The 21743-nt window shown below is 51.0% G+C and overlaps 6 protein-coding genes across 6 annotated transcripts; 3 read left to right on the top strand and 3 right to left on the bottom strand.

The window, feature by feature from the left end:
- Positions 1-2332: 2332 nt before the first annotated feature.
- BROUX77_000731 (uncharacterized protein) lies at positions 2333-3924 on the top strand (the record flags this gene model as incomplete). The annotated part of the gene is made up of 5 exons (XM_073752387.1): positions 2333-2449; positions 2517-2548; positions 2610-2736; positions 2830-3334; positions 3419-3924. 5 exons carry the CDS (start codon positions 2333-2335, stop codon positions 3922-3924), a joined length of 1287 nt encoding a protein of 428 aa, XP_073608968.1.
- Positions 3925-4769: 845 nt separating this feature from the next.
- Positions 4770-7028, top strand: BROUX77_000732 (uncharacterized protein; the record flags this gene model as incomplete). The annotated part of the gene is made up of 2 exons (XM_073752398.1): positions 4770-6041; positions 6360-7028. 2 exons carry the CDS (start codon positions 4770-4772, stop codon positions 7026-7028), a joined length of 1941 nt encoding a protein of 646 aa, XP_073608969.1.
- Positions 7029-7511: 483 nt separating this feature from the next.
- On the top strand, positions 7512-8924 carry BROUX77_000733 (uncharacterized protein; the record flags this gene model as incomplete). Its single annotated transcript, XM_073752409.1, has 1 exon — positions 7512-8924. The coding sequence occupies one exon, from the start codon at positions 7512-7514 to the stop codon at positions 8922-8924; it is 1413 nt and encodes a 470-aa protein (XP_073608970.1).
- Positions 8925-9149: 225 nt separating this feature from the next.
- Positions 9150-10147, bottom strand: BROUX77_000734 (uncharacterized protein; the record flags this gene model as incomplete). Its single annotated transcript, XM_073752420.1, has 2 exons — positions 9150-9869; positions 10004-10147. 2 exons carry the CDS (start codon positions 10145-10147, stop codon positions 9150-9152), a joined length of 864 nt encoding a protein of 287 aa, XP_073608971.1.
- Positions 10148-10833: 686 nt separating this feature from the next.
- On the bottom strand, positions 10834-15556 carry BROUX77_000735 (uncharacterized protein; the record flags this gene model as incomplete). The annotated part of the gene is made up of 2 exons (XM_073752431.1): positions 10834-15081; positions 15380-15556. 2 exons carry the CDS (start codon positions 15554-15556, stop codon positions 10834-10836), a joined length of 4425 nt encoding a protein of 1474 aa, XP_073608972.1.
- A 4242-nt stretch (positions 15557-19798) lies between these two features.
- Positions 19799-21673, bottom strand: BROUX77_000736 (uncharacterized protein; the record flags this gene model as incomplete). Its single annotated transcript, XM_073752442.1, has 3 exons — positions 19799-20380; positions 20453-20777; positions 20838-21673. The coding sequence occupies 3 exons, from the start codon at positions 21671-21673 to the stop codon at positions 19799-19801; spliced, it is 1743 nt and encodes a 580-aa protein (XP_073608973.1).
- Positions 21674-21743: the final 70 nt, after the last annotated feature.

The following is a 21743-nucleotide window of genomic DNA, read 5'->3' on the forward strand; positions in this document are numbered from 1 at the left end:
GCCCTCCCCTGCCCCCCGCCGTATCACGTTTACCTACCGTCTCTTCGTTTTTGCTTCCTCTCTCTCTCCCCTCTCATGAATCTCCCGAGAAGAAAAAAAAAATGCCACCACCGCACAGACAAAGAAGCAGTCCATGGAACAATTCCTGCTGAGCTCCAGCCCTTTGTCTGTGCCCCAAATATAGCAGCAAAACCAGCGGTCGTCCCAGGGTTTCTCAGTCGTTCTCCTGAGCCATCCATACAATCAACTCGTTCCAAGACCAAACCCTTACACTTGGCTACAAACTCTGCTCGGCGCAAATCGAGCTGGAGTATCTGTGGGTTGGGACTCGCAAGTGATCCGTCCGCTTTTGGCGATGCTGACATACATAGTATATACATAACTTGAGGAGGAGAAGAACAAGATGTTGTGCATCATCTCGCTCTGCTATGACCGTCATGTGCTCTGCTCTGGTACGGTGAGCGAGATTGTACTCGACAGCGGCCTTTTTTTCTTTTCTTTTCTCCTTCTCCCGGGTATGCGCGTGTATGTGTTGTGTAGTGCTTCTGTAATCTCCATGTAACCAGTAACTAGCTAACTAACTTACTAACTACTGCGCAGTCTTTGTAACTATGCCCACGGGTACATCTGCCGGTCGGTCTTTTGTCTCTCCACATGGTCCTCTCTCGCTTCGCCTCTGCTCTCTTTTCCAAACAACACACAATCCATCCGTCTACGCCCATCCCTCCCCCTCCCCCTCCCCCTGTCCCTTGTTCTCGAACTCACCCCTTCTCTCGGTACCCTCCCCAAGTCCTGACGTCGCCAATCGATTCTTGATTGGCTTTGCCTCCCTGTCATGCTGATGTCTCCATGAAGTCCTCAAAGAATTTAGAAACTTGTTTAAATCCTCAATTCATGCGCTCCACTAGCCGAGAAAAACAAAGCCCAAGAAACCCCGAGACTTCGGGCTGCTATTAACCACTGCTGCTACTTCTGCCTCACATGAGTGCAGAGGCCAGCGTATTGCAGTGCTCGAGTGTCTGTGCAGCTGGCCGGCCTTCTCTTTTCTGCAAGACCATAACTAGTTATTCCATTTCTTTAGCCTCCAAGTCCCCCCTTCTCCGCTCTCCTCTCCAAGACAAGTTTCAATAAAACCTCTCACATTGTCCTCGCCGGTTGAACGCTTGTACAAGCACAGTTACAGCTCTTGCAGCCACATTCTCGCTGTCTTCCGCTGCCTCTCTTCCAGCTGGTGTCGATACGAGCATGCAGAATCAATAAATTGCACACAAATTACCTATGTGGTTACATGCGTACATACCTATACACATATACATTCAACCGCTTAAACATCATCTGCCCCTTCGTTGGTCTTGGCCCCGTGTCCCATGTGCCATGCATACCTCGTGTCTTGATCTCCCTCTCTCCTCTCCCGTTCTCGGACGATCCGACTTACAGCCCAACTAGTTGCTTCTCTTTCCCTCAACTTCTATTCTTCATATCACCCACCTATGTGCACGCAAAAAGAAGCAGAGACTCGCTGAACTGCCTTGACTTGAGTGCATTGGCCAGTTGCGTTCCTTGCATCTTTTCTCTTGGCTTCTTTCCTGTTTCTCGCACAGCTCATTTAGATCGCTCAATTAGTCTTGTTTCTTGCCGGCCATAAGTAGAGGCAAACCCCGCAGGAGTCTGTGGACGATAGCACGGATACATTAATGCCAAGCTCATATGCATACTCATCACGATGATGTTCTTGAATAAGATTGGTAGGGTCCGCTAGGGTCAGCACTTGCAGACAGATCGTCCTATTGGTCAGTGGACCCCGGAAAAATGCTGCTCCGGCTTCCACGAACCCCAACTTTGACTACCCAATACCATGCCTTAGCTTACAGTGTCCACCCTCCATCTCGCACCCTAATCTTTTAGTGAAATCCCACCAAAGGCACAGTGTCCAGATACTACCATACCTTGGCTTCAACTTCTAGTCTGCTTCTAGATCCCACAAACCTCCAACTCAACAATGACTAACCCCTAATCAAGTATGTATGCATGTGACTACAATCATAAAAAAGCTCAGAACAAGCTGCTGATACATTGACCACTGAAGTCATCCCAAGAAGCAAGCCCAAATTCAGTGCTTATTACCATCAACTTGAGGGAGCCCATCCTACCATCGATTGTCTCCGTGCTCTGTGAAATCATCGCTACGTTGCCTCCATCACGCCGACTAGCAGTAATGTTTTCAGCTATTGTCAAAGGGGCGCCTCTGTGTAGGCATCTGAGGAGAGCGCTGCAATTGTCAAAAGCGACTTCGTTGCGGGTGAGCTACTCGCATGTCGGAGCTTCAGTTTCTATGCGAGCACAATACTCCGATCATGCTGGAGCAAAGAAGGCTGCCCAGAATCAGACCCAAAAGATGTTGCCGTTGAAAGGTACCTGTGTCTTGGATATGACTAGAGTGCTTGCCGGAGTAAGCTTTTATTTTATCATAAGCTACAAGTGAGGGCTCTTTGCTGACACTATGCACTCGCCTTTAGCCATACTGCACTCAGATACTGGGCGATCTTGGGTAAGATGATTCAATATCTTTCTGAGCTGTAGTTGCCGAGCTTACACTGACACAAAACCAGAGCTGAGGTCATCAAGGTTGAACACCCTGTTCGTGGTGATGATACTCGTGCATGGGGGCCGCCCTATGCCACGTACGAACCTGAAGCTGGACTCGCTGGCCAAGGAGAATCGGCGTACTTTTTGACTGTGAGTTGAAACAAGCGCAAGTAGAGCTGAACTTGGATTCTTGTCTGCTCCCCATACCCAGAACCTTTTGACTGACCACACTGCGAAATCAAGGTCAACCGCAATAAAAAGTCCATTGGGCTCTCCTTTCAGCATGAGCAAGGTGTCAAGATCATTCACGATTTGGTGGCACGGTCTGACGTTTTGGTGGAAAACTATCTGCCAAACACACTCAAAAAGTACAAGCTTGATTACGAAACCTTGTCCAAGATCAACCCCAAACTCATCTACGTGTCTATTACGGGCTATGGTCAGACGGGCCCGTACTCATCACGAGCCGGCTATGATGTCATGGTGGAAGCAGAGTTTGGACTCATGCACATCACCGGCGCCCGCGATGGGCCGCCGGTCAAGGTTGGTGTTGCTGTGACTGATCTAACTACGGGATTGTACGCGGCTCAGAGCGTGCTTGCTGCGCTACTTCAACGCCATGCAACTGGAGAGGGCCAATGGATCGATGTTTGTTTAAGCGACTGTCAGACTGCTACTCTAGCCAACATTGCCAGCAGTGCCCTGGTTAGTGGAAAGCCCGACTCGGGGCGTTGGGGAACGGCTCACCGTGAGTTTTCTTTCACTGGCTCTAGCCTCAGAGGTCAACTTGATCGCTTGTAACAGGAACATTTCGCTAACCTAGATGGGACAGCCTCTATTGTGCCTTACCGCGCCTTCAAGACTAAAGATGGCGACATTCTTCTTGGAGGCGGCAATGATCGTCTCTTCAGTATCCTTTGCAATGGCATCGGCCACCCTGAATGGAAGGACGACGCCAACTACAAAACAAATGCGTTGCGCGTGGCACATCGCGATGACCTCGAAGCGAAGATTGAGGCCATTACACGGTCACAAACTACGGCTCATTGGCTTGGAGTTTTTGAAGGCACGGGACTCCCGTACGCCGCCATCAACGACATACAAACCACTCTAAATCACCCACACACCAAGGCGCGCAACATGGTAGTTGAAATGGAACATGAACATTGCGGTTCGGTTAAGGTGATTAACACGCCGGTCAAGTACTCCGGAATGCAGCCGGGACCGAGGACACCGCCACCTATTCTCGGAGAACACACAGACGAAATTCTCAAGGGAACCTTGAACATGACTGAGGACGAGATTGCAGAATTGAAAGCCAGCGGCGTTATTCGGTGATAGCTGTATAGTATGGGATATTTTTTTTAACGGGCTGGCAGGTGTTGACAAGTGTTGACGGCCCGACCACCAAGACGCCTGTCAGGATGAATTCATGATGACTTCAACAAGAAACACCTCAGTGTGAACGCGAGCGATTGGTGAAGAGCTGGTCATGGTGATGTACTTGTAACCGAGGGGTCCTTAATCACAAACGCCCAACACTCAGTCCGGGTTTCATTATACAGTTCTGCCTGAATTTGAGCCTTAAACCATTGTATGTGCATCCATATATCTGAGCACTGTTCAGTGAAAGCTGTGCAACATTAAACCCAGGTGGCAAGTGCCAGCTTGAGCGTCTCTAACGAACGACACTTGCCCATGATCAGCCCACTTCCTGGTGGACTCAGGCAGGAACCAAGCCAGGGCAGCGTTTGGCCACGAAGCAGCGAGTCAGGAAGGTGCGGCTATCACATTGACACAAATGTCAGATCATTCAACTGCTTTCCTTTCTCGGCAATAAGAAGTCACGTCGGCTCCTTTTCGATTTTTTTAGGTTCTTGCTTTGAAGGGCTCTGGCTGTTTTAAGCAACTGCTTCTTCCTTGCTTTCTACTTCCCCTTTCCCTGCCCGTTTGTCTACAAGGAACTTGTTTTTTTTCTCTTGGCTGCATCCCATCTTTTTCCTCTCCCACAACCTTTTTTTTTTCTTATTGAGAGGCTGCCTCACTTGATCCCAAATTTTTGCCGTTGATAGTGCCATTCATTGCAAACCCCACGCGCTTTTTGAATTTGCAGACTTTGCTTGATCGGACTCGACTGCCAAGTGCACATTGTGCTTGTTTAACCGTCCTGCCAGCGTCAGCCAATGCCAACAAGAATAATAGCTGCAGCTGCCACTAACACCGCCGTTACCATCAACTTTGCCACCTCATCTCATTCTCACACGCACTACATCGCGAGCATGGCCAGTGACCCAGTCATGAACACCAGTGCCGAGACTCCCTCTAGCACAGGCCTGGCCGCAAGCTCGGCGGTCCATGTCGCCAACAACACCACCACCCACCTGTTGAACCGCCCTCAAAGCCCAATGCCCGCTTACTCGCAGCTTCACCAGGCCTGTCCCGGAGGCTCTTCTCATCCATGTTCTGAGGTTCCGCCACTTCCAAGCCAGCAACAGACCAAACAGAAAGATTCTACAGACACAGCTCACAGCTCCTCTTCTAGCCACCAGAACACTACACCGGCTTTTGGCAATACCATCCAGGAATTGAGCGGAAGCCAGGGTCAGGCTATCCACTCTCACGATGTACCATCGCCATTGTCAGCAGCGCCTTCGCTCCCAAGGTCCAACTCTACTCCGTCGCCATATAGCCCAACTACTAGTGACGAAGTCACAGCAATGATGGCCCTTCGTGATCTCAAGGAAACCCCCTTCACAAGCTCGGCCCATTCTCCCGCAAAGCCTCTCTACTGCCCTGAAACACCACCAACGGCGACACTCCCAGCCCAAAATCTGCTGTTTCCATCTTCCAAACCATACAAACGGCAGTTCAATGATTCTTCTGTGAAGCTACTGCTTGCCCGTACGCACACACCACTTGGATTGCGAGACCTTGTGTCTGCACGTTTTGAAGAGTCTCGCCGCCGCAATGAGTCAGTGACTGTCGCCATGCCCGCTAAACGGAAAAGAGACGACTCTGAAAGCGAGAAAGACCATATTACTGCCGCTGTGGCCATTCAACCACTGCCAAAAATCGCCAAGCCCACTCCGCGCAAAAAAAAGACATCAGATGGCATTGCGCGCTGCTCCAAGTGTGAACGACAGGCATACACTCAAGACAATTCTCTTGTGAGATGCTCGCGCTGTGAGGAGCTATGGCATCAGCTATGTCATAGCCCAGAAATAGGCAAGGAGACCACCGCTGCACCCAGTGGATGGAAATGCTCAGTTTGCCTTGCTGACGAAGACGAGCTTGCACGGTATTACCAAGCCCGCCAAGATATGCTTGCATCTACCCGACACCAAACAAGTGTCGATACTTCACGGGAAAAGTATTTCCAATCGCTGCCGCTTGGCGTATCAACTCGTACGCCAGAGCTTGTTGGCTTTGGCCCAGGAGAAACTAACGAGGACATGGTATGTTTTATCTTCTTTTATCCCGCCTCCCTGCGCTTCTCGATGCTACATCTTGTTGTTTTTTGATTCCTTCCTGCTAAGCTTGCGGCCCCCTGTCACCCACATGCCCCTTCCCTTCTGTGACCTTGTTTTCTTTGTTAGCCCTTTTCGATCAGTTTACAGCTCGTGCTTTTTCCTTCTGTCCATCTGCCAGAGCTCCCCCACCCTATCCTTATCCCCGGATCGTAGTCTCTACCTTTTGCCGTTTTCTGCCAGTGTTAGTTGTTGTGCAGTGATGCTAATTCTCATCTCCTGGCCGGTACTTTCTTGGCTCCACAGCGCTTTGACTACTTTTCGTCTCTAGATCGCGGCGATCAGCTATCATTGCTTGCCTTTTGCGACAAATTGCAGCCAAACCTGTTGGCAGAAGTCTTGACCACCATTTCTTCCCGCTACCCAGCCCTGGCCCTGTTCAGCTCGCCGGACTGGGCCAACCGTGCCGTGTCTGGTCAGCCCTTTTCTTCGCTGCCAGTCACTGATGCTAGTCCCGCTTCTGTCTCTGGTGCAACATTGCCGAATAATGTCCGAACACAGCCAGGGTCTCGACGGGCAAGGTTGCACACGCCTTTGAGAAAGCACCTTGTCAACACTGTTGCCCTTTCTAGGAAACCTGACACCCGGGTGTATATTCCACGAAGGGACTTGGAGGCTCTACGCAAACGCAGTGAGCCCGCGGCAAATAGCAATGCGGCTCTGTCAGCCAACCAAACTCCTGCAACACCGGCTCTGGAATCCTCAAAGAGTGTGACCCCCACTGACGATGAAGAGGTTGATGCTTTGCCGGCAACATGGCCTAGACCAGGCCACGGCTTATACGCAAAACTGCTGTCTGAAACTGTCGACGCCAAGCATTTACTAGATCCGCACGACACTATAGCTTTCCACCACTTTACAGTTGACCAGCGGGGCAAACTGCTCCCGAAGATGGCGGTAGCAGCTTTGGTGTAGCATGGGGGTTGGTAAGCCCAGGGGATGGCGATATCTGCTGTTATTTCTTATCGATTTCAAATGCTAAACATGTCGGGAATTTGGTTTATTGTTTTAGTGCGCATCATACCCTTATTGCTTTGCAGGATAACTCTAGAATTTTGTCCCTTTTTTCGTTTATCGTTCATCGTCTGTCGTATGTCGTTAATCGTTCTTAGTTGGCTGTTGATGATGTGATTTTGGCAAGCATGAGGCGCACTATAAGTAACTTTATCCCTCTACATGTCTCAATTAAGACAGCACGTTCATAAATTCCACACCGCATCATGAGATTTGAATGCAGGCATGGTCTGACGGAGAGGCTCATAAGTGAGTGGGGGGCTTATAACACGCTCACCGGTATTCACCGGTACTTACCGAGGCGATAAGATAAGATACACGCTCACCGAGGCACTACTTTCGACGAAAAGCTTCCAATGACAGCAGCGCAAGTCCCAACATCGCATGCCAAAAATGACTTTCCCTCCGTATATACAACGTAGTCTTTTTTCACATCAGCTTCCAGCCAGAATTGCTGCCCGGCGTCGGCTTTTCACCACACTCGCCATTGAATCCTCTTGCGATGACACCTGTGTAGCCATTCTGAAGACGCCCGACGATCTTCCCAACACTACCGGCACGGGCATAGGCCGAGCGCGCCTAGTCTTTCATGAAAAAGCCACATCGGACAACCGCGCCTTCCAGGGTGTAAATCCCCCGCTTGCGCTGGCGGGCCATGACCGGGCGATTGGGCCCTTGCTACAGCGTGCGCTGCGAGTGCTTGCCAAGGACAACGTCTCGTGTGAATCAGCCGATGGGGGGGACCTGGCCGGAGGAGTCCCGCCAAGACCCGATCTAATCGCCGTCACTCGCGGGCCCGGGATGAGCGCCAACCTAGCCGTGGGGCTCAACGTTGCCAAGGGCCTTTCCGTCGCATGGGACGTGCCGCTGATCGGCGTCAACCACATGCAAGCACACGCACTGACGCCACGGCTAGTCAGCGCACTCGCCGCCGCGCCCGACCGCCCCATGCCCTCGCCCAGCCCGCGCTTCCCGTTCCTTACGCTGCTCGTGTCCGGCGGCCACACGCAGCTCGTGCACTCATCCAGCCTGACGACGCACCGCATCCTCGCCGGCGCCGAAAACATTGCCCTCGGCGATGCACTCGACAAGTGCGCGCGCCACATCCTCCCGCGCGCCGTGCTCGCCGGCTGCCCGGACGTCATGTACGCGCGCGCGCTGGAGGCCTTTGCCTTCCCCGCGGCCGATGCCGACGCGGACGGGACCCACGCGTCGGCGTACGCGCGCGTGTATGCGCCGCCGCGCAGGCGGGTCGACGAGGTGACGCCGCGAGCGCACGCGCGCGGATGGTCGCTGCGGCCGTTCCTCGCGCAGAGCCGCAAGATGGCGTACAACTTCTCCGACGCCGAGAGCCAGATCTTGCACCTGCTGCGGGCGCGCGGGGCGACGGACCTGGGCGACGAGGCGGCGCGGCGCGCCCTGGCGATTGATACGATGCGGCTGCTGTTTGAGCATTTGGTCGGCCGCGTGGTGCTGGCGTTGGAGACGGATCCGCAGCTGGCGACGGAGGCGGATACGTTGGTCGTCTCGGGCGGCGTGGCGAGTAATCGGTTCTTGATGCATGTCGCGCGCGAGATGCTGGCAGCGCGTGGGTTTCCCGGGCTGAAGTTGGTGGTCCCCCCGGTGTCGTTGTGTACGGATAATGCGGCGATGATTGCATGGACGGGACTGGAAATGTTCTGTGCTGGGTATTGGTCAGACTTGTCGATTTTGCCCATCAAAAAGTGGCCGGTTGACCCAGACGTAGACGGCGGCATTTTGGGTTGCGATGGATGGATCAAACAGGAGGTGGCCTGAGGTGTCACCAGGTCCAGAATGTCTGATCTTTCTACTGTAACAACACTTTGTACGATATACGAATACATGTATGCACACACTAGTCTGTGATTTTTTCATGTTTACATTAAGCGTATGCCATCGGAATCATGAAGCTAGACCTATTTATTCGCAGGCTTTACTAGCAGTTAGGGAAAACAAAGAATAACAAAGCAAACATCAGCACCCTCTCACCAAGCCCCCTATTTACTCCAGGTTCGCCGTCACGTTGGTGAACTCTCCCTTCTCCAGCTTCGTCTTCCAGAAGATGGGGTTCATGTCGGAGAAGCCGTGCTTGACCCAGCCTGACTCCTTGATGTGGTACAGGTTAATGTAACCACCAGAGTAGGCATCGCGGTGGCCGGCAGCCAGAATACTGCGGCGTCCCAGTTCCAAAGCCTCCTCCTCTGTCAAGTCATAGCGGTACTCAGCGTCAAGCACACCGTAGGCAAACGTCTGACCTGAGCCCACGCAGAACAGGTTACCCGCCAGGCGCGTACCGTCAGAGTCGACGTAGTACAGGGCCGGGCCCTCCTCCTTAGTCACACCGGCACACATGGTGCCCATACTTAGACCCATGCCCTTGTACGAGTACACCAGGTTCGCCAGAATCTTGGACGCAGCCGCCACGCTGATGCGCCGCTTGTGGCGCAGCTCGTGCAGCCGGCACTGCATGCCCAGCCACGCCAGCCAGTACTGGCAGTCGGCGGCACCACCGGCCAATGTGCCTAGCAACATGCTGTTGATCTCAATGACCTTCTTGACGGTCTGCGAAGCAATCCAGTTTCCGGCCGTGGCACGCGAGTCCGTGGCTGCTATGATGCCGCCCTGGAAGCGGAAGGCGAGCGTGGTGGTTCCGTGGGCAATCTTTATCGGGCATTGGGGGTTGGCGCGGTCGTCGGTCATGGTGCGCAGCCAGGCATCAGGCTATACAAAAAGAGAAAATGGGAGAGGTTAGTTGGATCGCCTTAACTGATATCTAAACAGTAAGGCTGAGGAGGGGAGGATATGAAGCCCATTTCCAAGCCCGCGTGGGGGATGCCCGACAAACGAGGACTTACGTTGGCAACAGGAGGCATCGCAAACTTGAGCGAGAGCCCGGGAACAGGAGCATCGAGTTCCATAAGCTGCATATCCTCGTGGAGCTCCAGCTCGCCGTCCCGCATCGCAGCGGGCTTGCTGTACTTGGCCACAAGGGCATCCATTGTGTGTGTGTGTGAGTGGCGTGTGAGGAAAATGTGAGCTGTGAGGCGCAAGGCAAAAAGGGGAACACAGCAACAGATTGCACGATCGAGAGTCGGGCGGGCAGTGGGAATCGGTCGATGGCGGCTGTGAAGCTTTGCGTGTCGTCGATAAAGGCAGAAAGGCTGACGTCCAAGTCCCCAAGCTTCACCCAGTTAAACAGGCAGCTCCCCTCTCGCGTCACTCGCTGGCTCTGGCTGAAAAGCATCTTAATAGCGGGGCCACCATGTACGTGTGGCGCAAGCTTGCATGTGGCTGACCATCGACTTTTGTGGCGTAGTGGAATCATCATCACATTGAGGATTCTCTTGTCATCGCATTCCACCAAGTTACAAGCACGACACGTTTCCACATGAGAGATGTTCAAAAGCAGTCACGTACACGACTGTATTTTTCAGGGCACCAGTGAATTAAGAGTCTAAACACAACTTTGGGCGTATCCAGCTATAAAAATACATCATGCAGATAGAAAAGAAAGATTCGGAAACAAAAGAAATCAAACCAAAACGCAGAATATTTCATGACATTATCCAGTCCGGAACAAAGGGAAAATAACCAACAGACATGCCCAAAAAATAAATCCGGAACCGAGCAGTACGAACAAAGAAAAAAAAAGTCAACCCAAGACAACAGTCTTTTTCGTTGGGTTCTAAGCGGGCGTCGTCTCTCTGCTCGTGCCTGGTCTAGAGACACTACGCTTGCTCAAGAAGCTACGGCGGATCTGAGAACGGGGAGAGTCGGGTGCCGGCTCGCTGGGGATAAAGCTGCTTTTCACTGTAATAACAGCATTCTTGACCGGAATCTCTTTGGCCATGTCTGAGCCGGTGTCGTCAATAAAGTATAGGGCTTCGCCCAGGTCAGTGTCAGAGGAGAAGGTATGATGCTCCTTGACTTGGATCTGGAAACCAGCATCTGGCGCACACGAGAACTTGAACGACTCGTCCCATTTGATTATTCCGCTAGAGGGGGCGCGGTGCTTGGTTCTACCGACCATCTTGTTCTTAGGGTTGGTCTGGATAACAGTCACATATACGTCTTGGCTAGACTCATAACCGGAGGCTGAAACAATGTTGAACGTAGCAACACCAGCACCAGCAGGCATTGTACTAGCCACAGAGGCAGCACCGATACTCTTGGTACGGGTGTGGCCCAGAGCACCATTCTTAACGAGGCTGCCACCAGGAGTTACAGGACGCTGGCCGTTCTCTAGATTGTCACGGGACGTGGCAGCGGTAGTGTTGCCAGACTCTCTGGGAGACTCATCTCCCGGCATAACGAGCGAAGGGACCTCGTTGAAAGCAGGCTGGCTAGACATGGGTTCATCTTCACGCTTGGAGCGGAAACCACGCTTGATGAACGAGGCGCCCTTTCCAACTCCCGAAACAACGCCGTTGCCAACAACACCAACTGCCTTGATGGGCACACCACCAACCCCTGTAAGGATTCTGGTCGGGGCGCCAATCATGGTTCCAGCAAATGTAGAGGTTCCCTGGCGAGTTCGAGTGATGTATGCAGGACGAAACAGAATACGAACAACAATGTGGCCCTTGGCGCCTTCGAGTGCAATCTTCTTCTGCATAGGACGGAAAGGCTCCAGGTCGGACAGGTCAACCTTTCCTGCACCAAGGAAGTCAGGCTTATCGGCAAAGTCGTAGTCATAAACGTTGGCAACCAGATCAGCGCCGATGCGGTCAAGGACATTGGCCTCAAAGTTTTCATTCCAGACAGGGTTGAGAGTCTTCTTGATAGTTTTGCTCTTGAAGATCTCCATACCATTCATCTCGAACTTGACAAAAGGATCACTCTTGCCATTGCGGTCAGCGGCAGGTAAATCATGGCCGCTAATAAGGTCCACGCGCATGGTACCCATGTTGTTGATGCTCTCCTGCGGATCCAGGTCCATCTTAATAGGAATGTATTTGAGACTGACACGAACAGTGCTGACCTTGCCATCTTCATCCTTCAGCTTGAGTATTGTGGGATTGTTCAAGCACTGCTTCAGTGTATCCATGGTGTTGCCAGTAAGTTGGGAAAGGGTGTCTTCGTGGTCGACTTCACCTTCCTTGTCACTCTTCTCGATTACACGGAGAGTAAGGCGTGAGAAGTCAAGCTCACGGACAACGCAGTCGCCAATTTCCTCAAAAGTAACAGTCTTGCTGCGCGCCGTCGAAGATGTGTAGGAGGGGAATGCCATGTCATCAACAAAAACTTGAAGTTTGGTGTTGGCACGGGGCAGCTCGGCATCCATGAGACGGAAAATAACAAGACCAGATTGATAACGAAGCAATTCCTGAGGAGTGAGGTGGACCTTGGGAGGGCCTTCGGGCCGAGCCGGTGTCATTGGGCTCATTGGAGTGTTGGGGGACGAAGCATCAACAGAAGGACGTGCGGCGACTTCAAGGGTAGTAGTGGTGATAGCACCCTCGGTGCCGTTAGCAGATGTTCCATTAGCCTCGGCGTTTTTGGCAACCTCGGCAGTCTGAGCTTCAGCCAGCTTTTTCTCCTCTTCTTCTTCTTCGGGGTCGGCAACGTTGAGGCAAGGGAAGAACGAAGCGGCGTAAACAAGGTTTCCCTTGGCAATACCCTTTCCATGCAGTCTCAAACCGGCGTTGACTTCCTGTTTAACATCATGCACAAGATACTCGCCAGTTTCGTCTTGAGTAACAAAATCGCTAGTACTAATCTCAACCAAACCCAGACTGCGATCCTTGCCCATCTTTTCAGAGTCCATGACCTCGAGAGTCAGGCGCTCGCGCGCAGAGTGGATAGGGACGTAGAGAATTTCGTTGAACTCGGGGTTGAGATCATTGAGGAAAGTCACGGTACGAGCCTTCTCGATGCCGGTCAGGAGAACACGGACATAAGGATCAGATTTACCAAGGGCCTCAAAATTGCGCAGATCAGTAGCACGCTTAAAGTGGAGACGCATAACACCGATAGGAGTCATGTAACCACCAGTTCCGCTGAGAACACCCGAAATCTGAACCGGACGCCATTGGGCGCGAAGCTTAACACGGCCGGTTTGAGCACCTGCAAGGTGGAACCAGTCTTTGCCTTCTTCCATACACTTGAGCAAGTCTTCGAGCCTAATCTGGTACTTGCCTAGAACCTGGTCTCCAGACAGATCACGCTCGTCCTTGACGGTAAGACCAAGCTTGGCGTGTTTGCGGTCGGTAATCAAAATTTCCTTGGAACCGTTGTCCCAGATGGGGTTATTGGTACGCTTCAGCTTCTTGGTCTGGTGGATGTCACGGCCATTAAGGTGTAGAACAGCATAAGGGTTCAGGGCGCCGACGAGAGACTTTGTTCCATCCAAATCCTTGGCTTGCTCAACGGTAAAGCGCAGAATACCCTGGGTGGACTCGGGGTACTCCTCCTTGCCTTCGGCATTCTTGACAGGTTCCAATACAGGGAAGAATCGGATATCGCAGGAGACCATACCGCGAGCCTTACCATCATGGCGAACTTCGAGGCGCTGGTTTTCATGGACAGCCAGTTCCTGAAGGGTTTCGAGAGGAAACGAGGCAGTACCAATCTGCTTGTGTTTGCGAATGTCATTGTGGTCGTAAATGGAAACATCCAAAGAGTCGTTGTAAGATGAGATGATAATGAAGTGAGTCTCGTTCCAGCGGGGTTCGGAAGTGTCATGGGCGACCTTGGTGCGGGCAAGCTCCTGGCGCTTGTTGAGGCTAATGCTTGCGTAGGGGTCCATGGTTCCACCAAAGGTCTCCGAGTTCTTGAGACCAAAGCCTTGATGCAGAGTGATGGCGACTACACCAACGGCCTGATCAACCGGAGTACCCGCGAGCATCTTGGCAACCTCGATGGGGAAGACATTGGGGGCGTACATCATGGGAGCCAAGTTGCCGTGAATCTGCTCTAGAATGAAAGACTCCAAGCCGGGGATGAAGTTGATGTCGAAACCAAACATCTCACCACCAAGAGGCTTGCACACGTAGTCAATAGTAGGGCGTTCAAGAAAGCACATTTCGATCTTTTCGACGTGAGGGAAGGGAATCTGGAGCTTGACCTTGAGCCGCATAATACCAGAAAAGGCCATGTCCTCAACGATCACATCGAGACCCTTGCTAATCATGGCTTTGCCAACACGAATTTCCAGAACAATCTTAGGGTTGGTCTTGTTCTTGAGTTGACGAGCGGTCATGTCAGCAGTATCGTTAGGGGTGAAGCTAAAGCGCCAGTCCATGATAACTAGATCATCCTCAACTTTAGGGTAGGTCTTGACGTGCTCCATACGAGGAGGCTTAGATCCCAGGGTGAACGTCTTCAACTTGAGACTATCAAGGAAAGCAGGAGTAGCGGAACTGAGCACCTGGTCTACAGAGTTGATGATGGTTTGGGCCAGAACAGGCTGATAGATGGGCCAGAATTTGACGAGGAAAGAGTTGATCCATTCAAGTGACTCGGTGTCGGTTTCCAGACGCTTCAAGGCCATTTCACGGACTATATCGTCGCGAAAATTGCGACGCACACGACGCACTGACGTCCGGTAGTAAGTCGAACATATGGCCATGATTATCAGGACCCATCCAATGCTACCGCCTAGGACAGCTACAATCCAGGACGTAAGACAGGCAAAGACGATGACGGCAGCATTGTAATACCAGTCGCCGTAATATTTATCGTCGAGGTGACTCTCTAGCAAGGTTTGATGGTCCAGAAGGTCATCTTCTTCCGGATTGTCAGAGGGCCATCCAAAACGAGGCGCCCAGCCCGTACGGGTAAAGGGCTCCTCGGCTTCGGTTTCCTCTTTGCTGCTTTCAATGGCACCCTCGGCAGTAGGCTCGGGGAGGTCTGCTACGGGGGCAGAACCGTCATCGTTTACATCGCTCACGAGTGCTGTTCCCTTGTTGCGCTTCAGACCGTCAGGGATAGCCTATTTTACATAATGGTTAGTATTGTGAACAATTGACGTAGATGATTGTGTGGAACTAAAGCGGATAGGTTGACGCGCACGTTCAACTGGGTCCAACTTTAGCCCACCCTTTTGCTGCTAGCTGTGAAAGCTGAAGCTGAACCAGCGCTAGATAACGCATAGAGCTTGGAGCTAAGAAAAAAAGTGCAGGGTCATTGGCTTAGGCTTGGAGGCAGCAAATTAGGTAGAAGGGAAAAAAGGCTTTGTAGAGGAAGCCTGAGGTGGGTGAGAATAGAGAAAAAAAAGGGGATGTCCGTACCTCTTGGACCTGCGCGCGTTTCTCCTCTACACTTGCGTTCGGGTCGAAGCTGAAAGCGGGGATGTTGGCGTTTTTGGAAGCTTCGACAATGGCTTTTTGTGCATCATCCGAGGTGATGTTGCTGTTGGGGTTTTGGGCCGCCTGGATGGCGTTTTGTTGCTGAGCTTCAGCATTCATGGTGGGCGATAGAACTCAGCAAAGAGCTTTTTCGCGGTGGAGGTGGCGTTAGTAAGCTCAGGGAGCAATTAGCAGTGCGAAGATGCTCGCGGACAGGGCCAATGCAGATGTCGTGTCAAAAGCAACCAAGCTCAATTGATCATGGACTAGAAGCGAAGATTGAAAGTGAAGGAAGAATAGGGCTGGTTATATATCACACGCCGAGAGGTTGGCAGATTGGAATTGGGCCAGATAACGAGCGATACCATAAAAAGGTGCAACACGATGACCAAACTGTCCGTGTGGAGATGCAGACAGAAAAGAAAAGAAACTGAACAGCAAGCAGAGCAGAGGCCGATGACTTGACTAGAAGAAAGACATGGAAAGGAAGCTCTCGTTGTTCGTTTTGTTTCGCTCCAAACCGGGGTGAGCACAGGCGAGGGATAGAGAAGGGATACAAAGACAAGACAGGAAGCTCAGCCCAGCCAGTTTTGTTCAGCTCAGGCTTTATGTCAAATGACGAGCTTGGCTAGGAATGAACAGCAGCAAGCTTTGGACAACAAGCAGTGGCGGAGAGCGGGTTTATTAAAAAGAGAAGGAGAATCCAGAGCGAGACGGGAAAAAGAAAAGAAGAGGAAAGCATAGCCTTCACGGCGGGGATGGCCAGTAAATGAAGGAAACTGCCAAAGTTGGAATTCATGAGCCGAAGCAGCTCAGAAAGGAGCAGTTGCAGCGTTTAGTGAGCCAGGACAAGCTGAGGATACAGGTACAGGTACGGGTACAGGTACAGCTGTACAGTTGTACGTTGCAACTATCGATAGGTGTATGTATATTTATATGTGCACAAGTACCTTTCCACATATAGAAAGGAGGCCCGGTACTTACTTGTACACCTGTACACTTGTACAACAACCACGCTACTGCAAATCGACGGGATACCATGGGATGACCCGGTCCTGGTCAAAAACGCTAGCTCTTGGCTGGCGGTGAATTAATTCGCAAGAAAAGAACATGAATCTAACAAAGCTAGCAATAGTCAGCTAGTGGCTGCTGCTAAAAGTCTCGGTTGCCTTTTCTTTCTATCCACATACAAATTTTCTCCCCAAGCACACTCGCTCTGCCGCTGTTGGATTCTTAGTCCGGTTCCTATATCCAGCTGGACCAGCCACGACAATGACGCGCCGAGGGGCTCAAGGGCAATGAAATGAAATAAGGAGTGTGCTATATTCGTCAAGGGCTAGACGATGGACGCGGCGTACCCGCCAAAACCAGAATTTCCAGCAACGACTTGGGCGTCGGCAAGAATCTTGCAAGAAGGGTCAGGAAGTAGAACGGCGGAAAACGGCCACGACAGCGTCAACGACGACACCCGCAGCAGAAAATGGATGACGAGGGAAAAGTGAAACTCCTACAGGGCACACAACCTTCACATAGACGTGTGGGCCAGAAATAATAGAAGGCTGTGGTTGCAGCCTGAGGCATGGAGCATACATGCTCGCAAAGCATGTCTCTGCCAGCCTGTTAGCCACTGAGATATCAGCTGTTCCTCGGCTGTCCTATTGACCACTGGCCATCACATCACGACTTGGTGAGAGCTTCTCTTTCACTCGTTCCTTCTGGCCCCAAACAATTGGTGGTCTACTGCCGCCAACGCCACCTTGTGGGTTTCTTGTGTAAATAAAAGTACTAGTTATGCAAGTATTCCCACTAACTAGTTGACTATAGTTAGTTATCTGTAACTAAGCTAGTATTCAAGTGATGAGATTATTACAGATGGCTACAGCTAGCCGCTCTTTGTCTTGACACAGCAGCTTGAGGACACATTACAAGCTCCCCAATAAGCTGCAACACACTGTCTTGTGCGTTGCTAGCCGATCGGCATGACCATAGTTTCTGCTCTCTGCAGATTTCATGGCTCTAGGGGCAGCAAAGAATGTCAAATCAAGAGCCTCACATATCTTGTCATGTATTGTTGAACGTGATACTACATGCAAAAATTATCGGCGTTGCCTTGGTGGCCATTCATCCAGGGTTAACTCGTCATTGTTCATCCATTTACTAGGGTATGTTTTCCCTCGGCGGCCTCTTTCAAATGGGTTGGGCTTGTTAGTTGGTAGGTTTCTGATTTCCAGAAACCCAATAACTAGTTGATAGGGCTTTAGGCTATAAGTGCCCAATATTGGAGATGCAAAAAGGACACGCCAAAGTTAGCTGAACTGGCGTAGAAACCCCCCCCCGTGTCATACTTTCTTATTCACCCGCGCTAGCGGCGTGAAGTGGCTCGTGTGTCATTATGTATGTAGTAGATACAAAGTATGCATTCATGTACGCATTGATGTATGTACACATGTACATTGATGCATGAAACAACGAAGGCGGATGCTTTTCACCTTCGGGTAGCGAGTCGTCGGGTAGCTATGAAGATATTGGCGCTGACCGATCGGTTTGTTGCATGAATCGCATGCATGTATTGAAGCTGTGATTCTGAGTCTTCAAAAGATCACCACTATGGCGATAAGCCGGGATAGGCTGGACTGCAGGGCTCCATAGTTCAGGTGGACAGGGATTTTTGCATCTGGCCCTGTCGTCATGTTCTTGCTACTTTTATACACAAGCACAAAGGCCAAGCTTGTCCGTGTGTCTTGTTCAGCCCAGTCGGTTGCTTCAGATTGTCGCTTGTCTTGGAGTTGTCCTCCTTGTTCCCCGCCTCTCTATAGGTGCTTGTCTCTCAGGCCAAGACTATATATATAGCTATGCATAAACTACAACGTTATGTGTGGAAGTCCCCCAAACAGATATCCGGACGGTCCACTGGACTTTAGCTTGTAGTCATCTTGATCCATCTATGATCGACCTGGTGCCTTTGCTCTTGTTTATCCAGACATGTCTTCCTCCCTTGCTGTGTGCGAAAATCAGTCATAGAACAAAGTTGAGGCCGAAAAGTAGGTGTGTATCTTGCGATCCTATGTATCTATCGCTTTGTCAAGCCAAAGTATCAATACAAGACCTCAATTATTGGTCAAGCTACACATGTATTAGTTATTGGCTGGAATGATATAGTTGCCGGTACTAGAAACCTCATCATGTTGTGTGTTGCATCTAGAGCAGCATCTTCGTTTGTATCCATGCACATACACACATATAGACATCACAGTCTATATCCGCAGTCCTGGTTTTACTTCAATATCGCTGGCTTGTTGTGTCGATGTTCTGCATTCTGTCTCAGAGTTTCATATCCCGCGATGGGGTTTAGCTGCAAATTGATATCAAGCCATTCGCTTCCAATTCCCTATTTTCCGGCCATCCTCCAACATGAGCCCAGGAGAGGACACTTGAGTCGCGTTGGATTGATAGCGCCAGGCCGGTTGCACCTAAACCTTTGAATGGACAGAAGTGGTATTTGCAAGATTCCCTTCGAAATCCTCGGAACACGTCAGCCTGCTTACACGAATGACATGCCCCACGAAATCAGGCTGCGAGTGCGGGACCAAATAGAAAAGACTGCTACGCTATCATGCCGGGGACAGAAAAGGCGTTTGCCCAAGGTGTCTTTGTCGTCATGGCTAGTGTGCCGGTTTCTCAGAGTGTGAACATGCCCACCCCAGAGGCAGCCAGCAGTCAGGGCATGAGCCACTTGCTTTTCAGCTCTTCCAGGAAATGCCATGTAAATTTGCGGTTGGTGAAGTCCAGGGTTAGGGGTCCATATTCAAAGCACAGCCACGTACCACGGTACAGTCATGGTATTCTTCTAGTTACCAAAGGCAAATAACTAGTTAGTTACATAAAATCACGGCCAAGATTACCAACTCATGAAATAGTCATGAGAAATGAAAGTCATACATAATTCTCTTGAATACAACCCCAACTTTACCAACATATACATGCCTGGAAATCAGGGATTTTGATATTTGAGGCCTACAACCAGTCATTTTGCAAGGAGAGAGAAGTGGTGCTTAGTATAAACGATGAATCAAATCCATGACACGATAAATATTCACAATAACTACCAAACAAGTTCCATACTTCTTAATGTTGCCATGATAGTCGTGGTTGTGGCGATATAATTTTCGGATCGCCAGAACAAAGAAAAAAAAAGACATAGACATGTATCAAAAGAACAAAGAACTATCAATGGTTACAGGAAGGCATGAAAAAGAAAGACGTAGAAAACAGGCAAGGTGTCTTATAGATACATGTCCTTTGCTATGCAATTTGACTAGTTATTGTTTCCACCTAGCACACTTGTATGCCGTAAGGTGAACCTCAATAGCCAAAGCTATCGTGCTGGTGTACCGGACAGCGACCAGGATGCTTCTGGAACCAGGCTCGAATGCAGTGAAGATGGAACCGGCATAAACATTCTAGTCGCGCCATCTGTTCGCCAGTCTCGAACTCTTCCAGACAGATAGTACACTCGGCAGAGTCGATAGAGTCCTTTTCTGTTGCGATATATGGAAACATTCCAGTTCGGCGGACTATTCTCGAGGGCCCAGTTCGATTACCGCCCGGGCCAGAGCTGACGTCAGCTCCGCCAGATGGGGAGCCACGAAATGAGCTGTGGGATATGATGCATTGTGTAATGTGGGTTTCACGTAGGGTCTCGAAAGATGGTAAAAGACGTGAGGGAAGTTCAAGATGACATATAGGGCACTCATCTTCTTCGGCAAGTGGTGGAGGGGGTGGCAGACTCCGGCGATGATAATGTGGCGAAGATGCCGTTGAAGAGCCACTGCCATCAATTCGAGACTGATATCTTTGAGAAGAGCCCACAGTTGAACTAGGTTGATACGAAGACCCGTATGACTGGTAAGCACGTGCAGGCATATTATCTCTTTGAGGAGTAGTCTGTAGTGGAAATCGTTAGTTGAATGCCTGGTCCCATGCCTTGAGATTATTAAAAACTATGTATAAACTCACAAGTGTAGCACTGCGACTCCGAGAGCCTTCCACCCCCGCAGAGTTTGACGAGTAAACCCGAGGGCTTCCGGCTCCACTGTATGAACGATGATGTGTCCGAGGCGACATTTGATTAGGGGGTTGAGGCGTAGGCAGTGGAGGCGTTGTGTTCGGGTCTGGGACGCAAGGGTTGCACAAGCGTACGCGCTCACCTCCGTGAATTATTGGGGACAAGTCATTTGCAGTCCACTGCGGCCCGGTCTGACCTGGAGGTCGTACAATGTATTGGTATGGAATAACTATGCGGTGTGGAGAACAAGAATTACAGACAACTCTTCCACATTTCCTAGAGTAATCGTGATGTTAGGTACCAGCAGTCTGCGCATTAACTTGAAGAGGTACGTACCTGCAATGGTGTTTGCGAACAAATATACTGAACTGGCTGAAGCAAATGGGACAATATGTTGCCTCTGCATCTGGCTGCCAACGAGCTGGGGTTGATTCTGGAGACAGCAACGATATGGCTGAGTGTTGGACATCCGATGTGGAGGGTCCTTCGTTCAGAGCTTCCCAGATCGGTATCACTTGTCGTTGTGACATGGCAGCTGGCGCTGGCCCGCTTGAAGATATCCGTGCTGGAATCGCTGACTGGACGGAGAGGGTCGCGACGGGGAGCTCGGGTTGTGTAGAGGTAGAAGCTTGCACGGTCGAGGTATAGATTGGTTGGGTTGGGTTCAAAGGACTCTGAGTAGCCGCCGCTGGCGTCTGGTCTGATGTTGAGTTTGCAAGTTCGTTCGAGGGGCTGGCCAGACTAGGTGATTCTGCTGAAGAGTCAACGGGTGAAGACAAAGGCACAACCAAACTACCGTGGTCGGGAGCTGGTCCCCTGGTGGCATTTTCGGTCATTAGCTGCGGAGTTTCTAGAACTTGCTGTACAGAGTTTGACTCGTTGGGTTGCAAAGAAGGATAAGATGTGGTTGCTGCCTGCCCAGTGGATGACTCTGATTCATTGTGCAACGTATTCTCTTCTCCTCCGCATCGTCCTAGTTCTGAACTTGATAGGTGATCAGAAAGCTGTGAAGCCTGAGCGGCCAGATGGCCGGCCGACCTTTGTACATCTCTGTTTAAACTTGAGGATCTCGATGTTGCCTCTTCACTGCCTGATGGGCTTAAGTAATGTTCAATAGAGCCAGTTGGTATGGCGTCAGGGGCTGCAGTCTGCGCGTCAAGGGAGTTGGACATGACGCTAAAGGTGGAGGCAGATGCTATGGCTCGTGTGTGATGCCCGGATCTTGGTTTCACGGCTAAGTGG

The sequence above is a fragment of the Berkeleyomyces rouxiae genome (assembly GCF_048999995.1).
Source record: "Berkeleyomyces rouxiae strain 22BRR77 chromosome Unknown BrBRR77_ptg000001l, whole genome shotgun sequence".
In the NCBI taxonomy this organism is placed as follows: Eukaryota; Fungi; Ascomycota; class Sordariomycetes; order Microascales; family Ceratocystidaceae; genus Berkeleyomyces; species Berkeleyomyces rouxiae.